General features: G+C 47.1%; 1 protein-coding gene across 1 annotated transcript; it reads right to left on the reverse strand.

Annotated features, from left to right (window-relative positions):
* Window positions 1–13,280: 13,280 nt before the first annotated feature.
* On the reverse strand, window positions 13,281–14,207 carry LOC146813106 (olfactory receptor 5V1-like). The gene has a single exon (XM_085615263.1). It carries the CDS (start codon window positions 14,205–14,207, stop codon window positions 13,281–13,283), a length of 927 nt encoding a protein of 308 aa, XP_085471389.1.
* Between the last annotated feature and the right edge of the window lie 1,017 nt (window positions 14,208–15,224).

Raw genomic sequence — 15,224 nt, forward strand, 5'->3', positions numbered from 1 at the left:
GGGGGCGGAAAACTCCAGCGCCGCAGACAGCAGCTGGCTGGGCGTCTGTTCTGGGGGGCGCAAGACGGGGCTCAGATGCCATGCTATTTACGTAAATAGAATGAGGAATCCTCACTTATAGCACATTCGGGTTGCTAGGAAACGCAGCAAGAGTAATTCCAAGTAAGACAGCCCATCTGCGGTTGTCACGTGACTCATGCAATGCACAACTTTCCACTTTTAAACCTGCCTTTCTCTGGATAGTGTTTAAATGATATTCTACAGTCATATTCAGTAAGTAACATCATAATTACAACTAGTCAGACTTATGATAACTATGCAGCAACTATGCCTCGTTAGATATAATATTGATAAGCGTCCACTTATAGCCCTGGTGACACGACCACGATGTTGCTGCTCCAGAGTTGCATAGGAGAAAGGAAATTTAGAGAGAAAATGACTCTATCTATGGTTTCCCCTTCCCCTACACTGCTCACCTGGCTTGCCGTCATGCCGTAACTCCTGCACTAGTGAGAAGTCAGCAGAGTAAGCAAGCACACATCTATGTGTCTGCTGATGACACTGCAGTATGGAAACTAATGGACGCCTGGGCCAGGGAACAAAACAGAGCCCGATAGAGACCCGTTTCAAGGCCTCATTTAAAATACTGCCGATGCCCAGCACCGGCGAGACTCGGCACACTTAAAAGCCCTGCCCACAGCCAATAACCAGGATACAGTGCAGGTGCCAATGTACCTGCTGCACCAAGGGAATACGCGCCCTTGCATAATATCATTAAAAACCACAGTTGCTGTTTTTATTAAGAGTGACTATCGCTGTGAATCATGGGAGCCGCGGGAGCATCCCATGAACTCATGACGTTCCTGCCACACTCTATGCGTTGGCGCACTTCCTGCAGTGGTCAGCAGAGCTGCAGCTAGCACAAGTACAAACCCCCCCGGCCTTCCTGATCTCATACAAAAATTCGCTCCCAACAAAAGAAAGCTAACGGGATGTGGCTGGGTCACTGCTAATGCCTCGAGGTAGCGCAGAGCAGCTCGCGCTGTTGAGCACAGAAGGCTCCGTCCCCTCGGGCGCGGCGTCACTGCTGAGGCCTGCGGTGGATCTGGAGCGTGGCGTCGCTGCTCAATTTGTACAACTTGATAATAGAAAACCGAAATGTGCGAATCCGGGACGTATCCAGAGCCTTCGATAGCTCAGTTGGTAGAGCGGAGGACTGTAGTGGGGAAGCTGACATCCTTAGGTCGCTGGTTCAAATCCTGCTCAAAGGAGTTTTGCAAAGTCTAAACTTTTGAATTCTTGACAAGACAAGTATCTCGCATTGGGGGACATTAACCGGGCCCAGTCAACAGAGCACATCTCCCTCTATTACAATTTTCGGGCCCGGAACGGTGAATGCCACGTGAGACATGGAATAAAGTGAATTGTCAAAAAAAATAAAAAATAAAGTGCAGGCCAGCCAGGATGGCTTACGCCTCAATTAGTGAGAAGCAGCGGGCGTAATAAACAAACTTTGGATGCAAGCTGATAAACCTGCAACCACCAATGTTGTAAAAGTACTGGTATTATAGAAGACTCAGATGTGTCCCAGGCCCCCTCCACGCGCAGTCCGTGTCAGCTTTCCCTGGTGAGTGCAGGGGTATTGGTATCCCTCCTCCCACATAGTGTTGCCCACAGTAGGGGGCCGTGCAGGGGCAGTCGTGCGCCGTGGTGGTTGTGCCCAGGCCCCCCCCCCCCCATGAGCAGTAGGGGTCCGGTTTCGCGTCAAGTGCTCCTCCGGCTGCCCCTTGGGTCCCTAGGCTGCGAGAGCACATCCGGACTCGGACATGATCTCAGGCTGTCTGGTGCCCTGTCTCGGCAATATCAGGATTGTTGCGGCCAAGTTGTCAGCTTTCTTTAGTATCCACAAGCCTTAGTTGCTGCTTAATTTTCTTATGCAACGAACAACCATTGACGAAGTCTATAGTTCTGACGGGTAGGATTGAGTCTAGTGGTGTATTGGCCACCGGGTGGCACTGCCGCATTGTGTTCGTTCAGCACATACCGTCCTATTGAATTATCGAGTCTCCACTATTTCCAGGGGTGTGTTGAACATTGGTGACAAAAGGTGCGATCTGCAGAGTTGGTTGTATTTGTCTTCGGAAACGTGGACCTTCGAAACATTGTTGTGCTGATTTTATTTCCCTCCCTGGCATGAATTGAAGCCGTGTAGATGGCTGCAGCCTGCAGTCGTATTTGTGTTCATCAATCTCATTGTAAGAGCGTTTTTGGCCAGACACGATGTTCAGCAGCCAGACATGTAGGCACATATCGAGTCTTCCGGGTTATTGTGGCCAGGGTCACGCATGTCAGGGCCAGCGGACTAGTTGAAATCGGGTGGTGTTCCAGATGCCAGGGCCGCCCAACCTAGGTGATGTGGATACCACCTACTCCTGCGCATTCATGGGTTGCCTAGTTTCTTGTCGGAGGGGTGAGTTGGCATGCATGCGCAATTTTGAGTTGGTTTATTTGCTGCCACATAGCACCTACTTTCTGCATTGAACTGTCATGACTTCGCATGGGGCGTGTTCATGTGTGGCACGGCATGCATTCACACACGAGGTGTCTCGGCCTGCAAAGCAAGGCACGTTTCCCGGTAAGAGGATCAGCTTTGTCCTAGGGGAGGCCTGGGTGCTTTTGGCACAGTTACCCACTGGGGGAACACTGGTCATCATTCTGGTGTTCCCGATTCCCCTAAGAACGATATGCTCCTACCATGCACCCTGGGGATGTTTTTCTTTGCGGTTGAAATGATTAAGGGTGCCTGGTCCCTCGGGAAGCCGTATGCGTTTCTCTTCTCGGTCTGCGGGTAATTTGATTATAAATTTAGGGTGTTGAGATGATGCCTGTCTTTTGGTTGCCAATCCCAAATTAATGCGATGGGGTGTGTGTGTTCCATATTGGGCAGGGTGCCAGTGCTGAGATCGTCAACCGTGTCCTCTGGGCAGCACAGTCTCTGCAGTCCTCAGAGGTGAGGCGAGAGGTTTAATCTGCTCGGATCAGCACCCGCCTTGGGGGAATTTTGACATTAATGTGTCAGCTAAGATGTGGGCTCACCGTTAAAAGGGTTTACCGTTCGTAATGAGCTTGGAGCCCCGTGTCCGCGCTACGGAAACGATCAGGCATAATCAAGTTGCTGTCGCGTCGCCCAGGTTCCTTTTGCCCATTTCCAGCCTTCTCCGGTTTCCTGCTTTAGATATGGAAGACTACAGGGGAGGGGCTGTTAACCGTTCAACCTTGTCAGCGAAGCAGCTGTGTTGCGCACTTTCCGGCTGTGCAGTAACGGCCAGCGCCCCAAGACCGTAAGGGTGTAAGGAAGGCCTGTGCTTCAGGGTCTCGTAGGCAATGAGCCTATTGAGCGGCAGCCGGCTAGAAGGTGGTCGGCTTCACCGCCGGCGCAAGGAGTGTACATCAACAGTCAGGCTGTTGCTTTCCAGTGGGCCCACGGCACGTGCACGTGTGACCCTGTTTTAATCCGCTTCTGTTGGTTCAGCTGGTTAGCCAATAGATGGGCTTGTTGTAGGGAGTGCTTATTTGGTAGTTAATATAGGGATGCATGACATGTGCGCAGTATCGCACGTAACATCATTTACATGTGTATAATTGAGATGTGAGATTAACGCCATGAATAGTGATCAGTCAGGCTTTTCAATGCGCGGAACACCTAGTAAAGGCGCGGTGTGCTGGTGGCCGGTCTGCTTGCCATAGTGATCGCCTGAGCAAGCTGTGTAGCCCTGCAGATTAGTTAACTGTTAAACGATCCTTGAACCCTGCGCAGGGCTCCCTCTGCTCCGTAGGTGTCTTTATGTTAGCCGTTCACTTTGGGTGCCCGGTAATTTCATGAGTGAGGCAGTGGAACCTATACCACTAGGGCTATCATGACGGTCTTTTGTTGGATCCTGTTGAAGGTAGGAGTACCCATTTTCGCAGTAACTGTGTGCTCCCCTGTGGTAGGATTTGGCTCATCGGTTACATTCAGTTTTCCTCCTACCCAAGCTATCCTTCTAGCCTTGGGGGGAGGCGGGTTTGCCTCTATTGGCCTCTTGGAGTTCAAGGGAAATAGAGGCGTGTCAGCTCCCCAAGCTTGATTGCCACGTTGCTGCGCTTCATGACAGATGTTGAATGTCTCCAGACAAGTGCTGCTTGCAATTTTAGTTTACATTGGTTTGGTGAACACATTATCCTTCACTTGCTGTCGGAGAACGTAGATTATGTGGTGGATTTAGCATTTCATGTCCTGGGACACTGAGCAGTAAGCTGGCTAGCATTAGGACTAATGCTCCGTTAGTAAGGGAACCCCCTGGGTTAGGTGTGCACGGCTAGGATCTGAGGGTAAACAGCAAAGGCTTGCTTCCAAGGTTTGTGAAGTGGATCAGAGGGGCCAAGATGTGCTGCATAGCACCACGCATATTCTATAGGTCGCAGTTTGAATACTAGGTCCTATGCACAGTCACTGTTAGGTTCTGATTCCTATACGCCTGCACACCTTCGCGTATATTGTACAGTCGGGACGCATGTTATACGTTCCACCGACCCCCCCCCACGAGAGGTGATCACACAATTTCAGCGTTTTAATTTCCAACGGGCCAAGAGGGGCGAGTTGTGGGGCAGCAAGATTCCTGCAGCAGGGAGCGCCGCCAGGCGGCAAGGACTTGGAGAGTATCTGGGATTTGAAGGCCCCGCTGGGTGCCTGCCACCTGGCCACTGCTTTCGTGGATGGTGATCTCCAAGGGCTTAGGAGAGGTCATGACAAAAATCACCCGGGCTGATTCACAGGCGGTGCGGTGGTCCCGACCTCATTTCGTATGATGCTCCCTGCCGGGTCTGTCTAATGTTCATCTAAAAGGGTTTTAAATCAACAGCCTCTCTTCTCAGCCATACTGTGAGCAGTATGCAAGCGGTCTGTGGATCAGTAGGTTGGGGGGAGCACGTCCGTTCCGGGGGTTGTGACTGTGAGTCCTGGTGTGACGCTTTGAGTCCTAGTCCTGCTTGCTGCAGGGCCGGATGAGGGTTGATTCATATTGATTGCGATGGATGAGGAGGCAGAACCCTGCAGCACACTCTGCTAAGCTATGTTACTGGCGAATTGTTTAACCTAAGGCTGAAGCGGGCGCTTCTAGAGCAGGGCCAGATTGATTAGGCCAGCCAGCATGAAAAATGGCCTTTTCAGCAATGGCAGAATGGTGCAGACTGCTAAGTAGTGCCATTGCAGAACATAGATTTGTCAACATTCTTGTAGGAAACGATTATTAGCAGGAAGGTATTGAACCATGGTGAGCAATTGGTTGTGGGTTCGTGCTCAACAGGAGTAAGGGAATTGCATTCTGTTCCATCAGGCTACGTGTACCGTCGATAGCACCAGAAACTGTAAAGCTTCTATTTTCGCACGGGACTGGTGCTGCCAATGTCATCAAACTTTGCAGCCAGACACTGAATAGGCATAAGACATACTTGCGATGGTGCAACGGGCACCATCACAAGTATGTCTTATGCCTATTCAGTGTTTAGAGTCAGCTGAGTGTCATCATACCCTGGTATACCGTCAGTGATAAAACGTAAGGTTGTGGCTACACACGAACAGGCACTCTAGGGCAGCTGGGGCGGGAGTGTGCCAGTGCCAAGAGGGTGCGGGTTGCCTGGTTAGGGCTGCTGGTTGGGAGGGAGCACTAATACGGATAGTCACAAGAGCACATCTTGCATTCATAGAAGGCTAAATTGATACTTTTATGGCATGGTGCCAGTTGCTTCAGTTATGCGCATGTTCCTTGGCAGTGTCAGGAACATTCAGAATGCAATGTTGGTGGTTAGCCTGTTGTCATGCTTTTCAGAGGTGTTTTAGCTCAGGCATGGCCAAGCATGGGTTAGAGGCCGGTGGTCTGCCCTGGGATTCGTGTTAACAGACAGGTGAAGCAGCAGAACTTAGAGGGGCTTGGGTCTGACCTCTGGTTACAAGGGCAGAGCCTGGTAAGCTCACTTAGTAGCCCGTCCTTGAGTTCGACGAACCAGGTACCATTGATGTGAGTAACGGTAACGGGTAACGTCTCCCGCCCTCCAGCACTGGCTGGCAGCTATGCAGGTTGTGGAAGTGGCCTTCCAACGGGGGCGATTTGGTCCATATTATTGGGGGAAACTCCTGGGAAACATATTTGGGCTACAAAGTAGCAGGAGAACTATTGGCATTCCCAGTTTTCTAACAAAGAGAGGTATTTATGCTTTGGTTCCCCCCTGGGTCACGCTGTTCTGTCTGCTCCCTGTTATGCTAGCAGAAGTTTGGGAGGGCAAGGCTTCATATAGGGTGGTGACTGTCGGAAGGTGATGGTCATACTCCGAATAGTGCTAGACTCAGATAACTGAGGAAAGAGGAAGTAGAGCGGGCTTGTCAACTCTTACCTCCACCCGCATTGGCACTTCCTGGCAGGAGTGGCTTGTCATAGGTATTGTTCTTCAGCCATGCAAAGTTAACATTGGACCAACGCCTATTTATAGGTTCCAGGTCATATCAGTCAAAATCCATGGGGAGTTTTGAAAGAATGGGGGCACCTGTCCTGATGGGGCATGCTGGCTCTGGTCCTGTATGGGCTAAGACTTGTTTTGACTGGACCTGGGGAAGCCCGGTTATCAGCATGTTGTAAGTTAAAAGGCCTACCTTGGTGGGGGGCCCTGGTAGTGACGGTGGCCACTCCCAAGGCTGTGGAGGAGTTACAGGGCGATCCAGAGTCTGCAGATACCAAGGGGTACTTCATGCAGCAGCACAGCGTTGTGCTAAGCCAGGATACCCAGGGATGTTTAGCGTTGTCCCCTGGAAGAACTACGGGGCCCCGTTAGTCCTACGGACGGTTGTGGGTCTGAGCAACCGGGGGCTGCCATAAGACGCTTCGCCCACCTCTTTCGGGGGGGTGTGAGTAAGCGAGTGGACTGGTGGTCCACGGATGGGAGGGGTGGCCCTCCCAAGATTTGGTATGCACCAATTGGCGACTGCCACGGTGTAATTTAGGCTTGTCAGACGGGCAGGCGGCATAGAGGTCGGCCTGCCCTGGGATCGGATCACCCGTAAGATAACCCGCCATGTTTGCATATTAGTTATGCTAATAAACCTGCAGCAATATTTCTCCACTTATAAAAGTGTCGTGTGGATTATTGATGTATTATGTGTGTTATGAGACTACAGTTGCCGATATTGGCACTAAGCAAGGCTGCCCGGGGGGTTGCGCAGAAGCCCCCCCTAAAAGGGCGGCCGCCTTAGTGCCACAGGAAGGCACGGGAGGCACCGGTCTAGTCCCCGGGCCATGGCCAGGGAGGACGTCCGGTTGACCCACTTCTGGGAAAGGGGGAGGGGACAAGGGTATTTAGGTTGTCCCCCCGCGATGTTCGCCCTCTTGTCCCTCGACGTCTTGCCTTACCCACCCCTCCGCTTACCCGGCAGCCGGAGGTACAGGGAGTGAGGGGGGGTTCGGTTTTCTAACCTGTTATTTTGTGTTGCAGGAGGAGTTACAGGGCCATCCAGAGTCTGCAGATACTAAGGGGTACTTCATGCAGCAGCACAGCGTTGTGCTAAGCCAGGATGTTTAGCGTTGTCCCCTGGAAGAACTATGGCGCCCCGTTAGTCCTACGGGCGGTTGTGGGTCTGAGCAACCGGGGGCTGCCATAAGACGCTCCGCCTACCTCTTTCGGGGGGGGGCGTGAGTAAGCGAGTGGACTGGTGGTCCACGGATGGAAGGGGTGGCCCCTCCCAAGATTTGGCGACTGCCACGGTGTAATTTAGGCTTATCAGACGGGCAGGGGGCATAGGGATTGGCCTGCCCTGGGATCGGATCGCCCGTAAGATAACCCACCATGTTTGCATATTGGTTATGCTAATAAACCTGCAGCAATATTTCTCCACTTATAAAAGTGTTGTGTGGTTTATTGATGTATTATGTGTGTTATGTGACTACAGTTGCCGATATTGGCACTATGAGGAATGCCAAAAATTCAGAGTACCAAAATCCGCCCCTTGGTGGTATTAGCACTGCTGTCTTGTAGTACAGTAGAGGTACCTCAACCGGTTACCATGCTGGTTGCAGATTTAACACTGGCATCAAGTGATTTTATATGGATAACGATCTCTAAACCAGCTGCTAGCCATTTGAAACCTTGCATATGAAAGGGAAGCCTGGCCCCGTTACCAACTGCGACCTCTATCTGCTCCAACAGATGCACAGGGTGAGAGAGAACAGGGCCATGAAGTTTATTAGGTAGACTTCAAATCGAATATTAAAGCACAAGGGCACCTTCGGAACTTTAACCAAAACCCCGCAATGGTGCTATAAAATGCATACTACAGCCCCCAGGAGTGCAGTCTGGGGGAAAACCTATGTGGAGCACAGCTCTGCCGGCCTCAGCCTGGTCTCCAAGAAAAGGCTTGATGTTCAACAAAGAAACTCGGATAACGTGGGCCAGAACAATCCCAGACAGAGGAATATCATGCGACTGATTTCATAGAAACAAACTTTATTGGCAACATTTACAACTAAATATAATTAAAGGTTTACCCATCACAAATATTTTTGTAACGTCTAATATGCTGTCAAACAGTACACCAAGAATCCGATGACAAATTACATGTTTGTTGATAGGTACCATTTCATTTCTTACCCCACCCTTTACTTAGAAACCCACCTGCCATGCTGCGTTTTGCAACTTGTTCAAAAGTCTGTTACCACATCTCTAGGCAACATAATTTGTTCCATTAGTACCAGGGCCTTACTGGGAAGAGCAAGCAGTCCTGGCGGCTGCTACCTGACTGGTTCTGAGGGCAGGGCATGTGGGGTGCTAGTGAAACGCACCGCTCTTGCTTTTGTTACAAGGGGCCGATATTGCAGCACTGCTGCAAAACCGGCTTCCTGTAACAAAACCAGCCCCAACAGGCACAAAACCGACCCCCACCGCTCTGGCCCACCAGGGAAATGCCCGGTGCCTGCTACGGCCAGTCCGGCCCTGTACTACACAGACACAAAAAATGTCAAATAATTCTACAGTAAAGAAAAATTCTCCATCCCTAAGTTCATGCAGTAAATGAGGAACCAACTATCTCTGTTGCTAGCGCCTCATGGGGGCAATGCTTTAATGAATGGTGGATCACAGTCTGCAGCACCAGTTCCACCTTTTGCTGTGCAGAGGGTGATTGGCCTGCATTTGAACGGTGGTCACAGATCACCTGCCGATAGATGCAACAAGTGACTGCACCCGCCTGCACTGGAATGCCGGGGGGTTCTCTGTGACTTCCTTCTCCCCTTCTGAGAGTCTGCTTCCAGGGTGCACTCGCTGTGCATCACGTCAATGTTGCACATAGTCAGTACACCCCCTGGCAACTTCCTCCCCCATGTGTATAAGAACGGACATGGACACAAGGTGTTTCAACTTTTGTATGGGGCGATGTCCCTGTACAAATAACAGAATGCCTTTTTGTGACTGTGTCATTGTGTAATGTACACCAGTGCAGTCCATATTATAGAAGGGGCTGGACAAGTGCTTGCAGACCCTTCTATAATACCAAAGACCATTTGGAGACCAAAAGGTAGGCGTGAATGCGTGTTGCACCCTCAGGGCACTTAATGTGATACAGTCCATGATGTTATAGTGTTAACTACACCCTATTGAAAAAGCTTCAAACACACAGTGCCACAAAACCTCTTGTATGAGTATACAACGGAGGGTTCATCACACCCCTCCCAATGCTACTTCTCATGGGATGACTTCTGTTTCATTTGTAAAGAACCTTGTATTAATTGGAGCAAATATTTCCAATGACATACAATTATTACATACTTCCTGGAGTTTCTTACTCCTGGACAGGACTCCACACCTGCCTGCTTTAAAGGGTACAGTCTAGTGGCAACAAACTGGCATCAATCTACCCATGAGTACTGAGGATGAATTAAATATCCTAGTAAACCACAACCAATAATGCCACAAGTACCAACTACTGATATAGTGACAATAGCAGTCTATTTCAGTGTTGCTATGTGGTGGTTATGGTTGAAGGTAGCCCAGACGGATATTCATCTAATGGCTGTGTTTGCTAATTTTCATAAATTAATGTATACGTGGGCACATGAGCAACTTCTGTAATTAAACATTGTAATACGTTTTTAGGATGACTTTGGTTTTACTCTGAAACCTTCCATGCTGAATTACAAAATAATAATATATATATTTAATTGTAACACATTGCCTCTGTGACCAGATTTATTTTCTGAATGACATGGTGTCATATACAGTTGGATGCATGACTGGTAGAATTTAAAGTTGTGTGACTCAAGTGCAACAAAGGCTTCAGTAATATTTACAGAGCCACGCAAGGCTTTGTAAAGAAATGTACACAAGCAGATGCTTGAGCTGAGTTACGTTATATTTCATCTTCGGAGATGTTCGATCGGTGGAAATGGACTTTTCCATGAATCCACCCATGGGTTTTGTTGCATTCCCAGATTTTCAAGGACTTGTAAACCTGTGAATGTGTCAAAATGCTACGCCTTCCCAAGTGAGGCATAACAAGGAGATATGTGTAATTCTTCTCTTTAGTTCCTCTTACCACATGTGCTGCATTCAAGCACACTTAGAAAGAGGAAAAGGCCTCTTAGGATGGTTTTTTTGCAGAAAGGATCCCTTCCTGCACAAAAACAATCCTGCCTGTAATGCAGGCACCTTTGCACTAGGGTGCAAGTGTGCTTGTATTGGCACTCGGCAGCACACAGTGCACCAGTGCACCAGCGCAAGGCGAGATCATAAATACTTTATATCTCTGTGAATTATGGAACATTCCGCTCTCTCTTTCATGCATGGTACTGCAGCAACTTTGCTTGCTGCCCTGCATTGCATGACAGTTTAGCAAACTTGCCCTTGGGGTTGTGCGTGAGGACCTCAGTGGTGCTCACGTGTCACTGTGAACTTGTTGCTGCGCATAGCCATGCTTGTGTAGCAGAACATAGTAAGATTAATAGTGTTGAATTAATTAATTCATATACAAAATGAGTCCTGCTTTGAAAGACTGACTTATTCATATGTAACTTCATACGTCTTATACTGCTCTAGGACTCAAAGCAGTGGATGAAACAGGGGGTTAGATGCAGCCCGGATTGCTCTCCTGAAGCTGACGTGGCCTGTGAGCCTCTTGGATTAGAAGGGTTTCATCGTTTGAATGTTTGTACCGAGAACAGAGTACCCTCCATATGAGACTTGGATTACTCAGGAATGTTACCTAGGAGTACTGACCTTCATCTGAGGTTCCTCCTAGGCTAATGAGTCTGAAGCTGTTGTTGCAGGGACATGAGGTGCACCCCACGATCACAGAATGCATTACAATACATTTCTCTGTGGATAGAGAGGCTGCAAAGGGCCTTTAGGGTTACATGAGACTGAAATACTTAGAACTTGATGCACACCCTTTTGGGAGTCTCAAACCCTGCAATTCACAAACACACAGGGGCTCATTTATGAGTCCTTGCGTCACTTTTGCGCCGCCGGTGCGTCACTTTTTGTGACGCATAAGCGGCGTAAAAACTGGACCTTGTTGCACGATATTTACAAAGTGACGCATCTAGGTAGATGCGTCACTTTGTAAACCCCTGCGCTACATTATACCTGCGTCAGGTATAATGTATGCAGGGTGGGCGTTCCCACGTACGTAAGCATTGTAGAAGTGACTCAGTGAAATCTACGAGATTACACTGCGCCACATCTAGGGTGCAAATGCGTCAATATCTTACGCCTGCCTCACAGGCATAAAACTGACGCAGGCCCTTTCACATGGGGCTTGCCCCATGTGAAAGGACACATTGCTGGAGTTGTGTCACTTTTGTGACACACTCCAGCAATGCGTCACTTTTGCGCTTACAGATACGTCATAAATACTGACGTATCTGTGACTCTTTGCGACATGATGCGTCATACTGTAAATATGACGCATCATTGGAGTCGCAGGGAGGGCGCAGTGAAAAGTGACGCATCACTGTTTTCACGCAGTGATGCGTTGCTTTTCATAAATGAGGCCCAGTGTCTGCGATTACAATTTTAGCAAAGTTCTCCTTATTGTACGATAGCTTTTGTAACTTTTTTGGATTGAAATAGGAGGGGGCACAAATGGATGTTCCCTCATATTTACAATTCAGAAAATAATTTATCAATGGTTTGTAATTGCAATTGGTCAGACAGCGACCCTAAGCTGGCATGTTACCTAGTCTGGAAAGTGGAAAGCCAACTCTGTGGGAAGCTTGTGAGTGATGTTGGGGGTAACAGGCAGTTCTCCCATGTCTTCCCAAACGCAATGCATTTTTTTAAGCAGCCTGTGTCCCTGCAATGGGAAGGGGATGCTTTTAAAAAATACAACGAGGTCTGTAATCCCTTGTAGTTTGACATCCCCGAATTTGCAGCCATTCGCAGCCATTCACAAATTGAAACCTGCCTAATCAATATTCATTAGGAAGGTCATTGTGCAACCACCAGTAAATTGATCATTTTTATGCCTCCTATTAATATATCTCACATTGCAAATTGTATTCCATTCGCATTCAGATGGGTGTTCACACTGCACATCCCTGGGTTCTGAATTGGAATCGTCTTGTATAATGTCCCCCTTCAGGTGGAGCAATTTACCAACTTCCATGAGTTCCATAACAGATACAATTTGTACTCCATGAATAAAGTGGAATTTGTAGCTTTTCTCGAGGACATTGTCTATGCAGAATGTCCATGTGTAGGATTGTTTGCATGTTTAAATGAAAGGCAAAAGTGGTATTGGCACATTGACATTTAATTATTCGCGAGGCAATTTTTTTCCAATGGAAACTCCCTTATGCCACAGGAGTGATCATTCCACATTCTTACCAAAGAAGCAAACTTATAATTGCTTTCTGGACCGTAGATAATTTGCATATGTTTTCAGGCTGGTCAATAAGCCTTGGCACACCTTTAGGTGACCACTTCAATTTAGAGGTGACCTTCAACTATTTTGAGGTCCAAAATATTTCGATCCTTGTCCAACTATATCATATGTTTGATGTTTTGGACTATCTATGCTGTGTAAAGTTATGCCAACGTTCTGTGGCTGTGTTATTCCACCTCCCTTTGTTCCCTACCAACCCGCACTTTTAAGCAAGCCCCAACATTCCATGCATTCAATAGAATCATGATTGGTAATTTACTTGCACAAAGTGCAGTTTTTGTACTCAACCGAGATGCCCAAAGTACATGTATATTGAGTCCTACAATGTTTTCTTTGCTTTCCAGAGGGCATTTTTAAAGTCTTTATTTTTTATAGTATATATAAAAGGGTTACACAGTGGAGTAATCGCAGTGTATGACAATGATAATAGCTTGTTGTCATTCATGGAAAAAGTTGACGTTGGTCGTATGTAGGCAGAACTCAGAGATCCGTAGAATAGAATAACCACAGTGAGGTGAGAGGTGCAGGTGGAGAAGACCTTTCGCCTCCCCTGTGCGGATTGGATTCTAAGGACGGCCATGATGATGTTGACATAAGATATCATCACTAAAGAAAAAGGCAACAGACCCATAACAGACCCAAGGATGTAGCTTGCTGTCTCTATTGTCTCAGTGCTGCTGCAAGAAAGCGTCATGAGGGCTGTCACATCACAGAAGAAGTGGTTGATGGTGTGAGATGAACAGAAGGAGAGGCCTGACAGAAGTATGATGTGTGGTATTGGGTCGACAAGGCCAACTAGCCAGGTTCCCACTGCTAGCCGAATGCACACAGCCTTGCTCATGATGGTCATATAACGTAAGGGATTGCAGATCGCCACATACCGGTCGTAAGCCATGATGGCAAGGAGAAGGAGTTCTGTAGATAAAATAGCTAGAAAAAAATACATCTGGAGCAGGCATTCTGTGAGGGAAATTAAGTTTTTTCCCTGAAAGAAATGTGCCAACATATTTGGTAAAATAATTGTCGTGCAATTGATGTCAAGGAAGGACAAATTTGTGAGGAAGAAATACATAGGTGTGTGCAAATGTCTATTTAAATAAACATTTGCCATAATAAGAAGATTTCCAAGTAAAGTTATAAGGTAAATTACCAGGAAAGTTACAAAAAGGATAGTTTGCAGCTGTTGCACACCCTCAAAACCCACAATGACAAACGTGTTTGCTTCAGTTTGATTTTCTCCTTCCATTTGGTGATGGAGGCACTCAGGCAAGGATGTTAGGAGCAGCTGTGATAAAAAATACAAATGTCACATTATCCATCACAAACTGACATAGGTGTTCCAGAAATGCGGATACTTGGCAGGCACAATTTAACCATGTTCAATAAGAGACGCAATATTAAATTATGAACACACGATCACACTCTCAAGACACCTGCTGATAATAATTAATAATTCACATATTTATAATTCAAATTCGAGTATGTTTTTAATTTTCAGTCTCTTTATGTTTAAAAAGCTTTATTGAAAAATTGATTAACAAGTAAAGACATCAGCATAAACAAGAAATGTATTCAAACAAGGTATAAAAGATTAACAATGCTAATATCAATGTTAAGGAGACAAAAAGCATTTTATAAGGATTTTGAAGATAAGGGGAGGAAGAGAAAAAGGAAAAGAGAAAGGGAAAGACGGAGGAAGGGGAGGAAAAACATTATGATCAAATATAAACACTAAAAGTAAATTCCGGCATATGATCAGCTAATACATGTAACAATAAACAAAATGATCAGCATAGAAACTGGTATAACAGGGAAATCAATCAAAATAACAAATAACAAGGAGGAGAGAGTTGAAGTCCTTCAAGGGGGTTTAAAATTTTCTGAATTGATATATGCAGATTTCTTCAAAGCCAAGCGAGCTAGGTATGTAGTTAGGGGTAGCCAGAAAAAATCTACATTGCGCTTTGGATTGCAAGAGGAAGCAAAGGCAACATCAAGTCTGTGAAAATGACATACAGTATTCCACCAGCCTTGTATGGAGATATTCGTGAGAGTCTTCCAGTTAGATGTTATGTGCTGAAATGCGAGAGCAAGCATGAGATCAAAAAGACCATGTGAGTGTGCAGGAATATCTAAAGAATCAGAAAGACTACCGAGAAAGAGGACAGTTATTGAGAAAGAAGCAGAAAATGTAAAAATGCAAGAGAGGTACAACCAAACTTTTTTCCAGAAGACAGAGTCAGGAGGACAGAAAAAGAACAGA

This window comes from Triturus cristatus, chromosome 7 (genome assembly GCF_964204655.1).
Source record: "Triturus cristatus chromosome 7, aTriCri1.1, whole genome shotgun sequence".
NCBI lineage: Eukaryota > Metazoa > Chordata > Amphibia > Caudata > Salamandridae > Triturus > Triturus cristatus.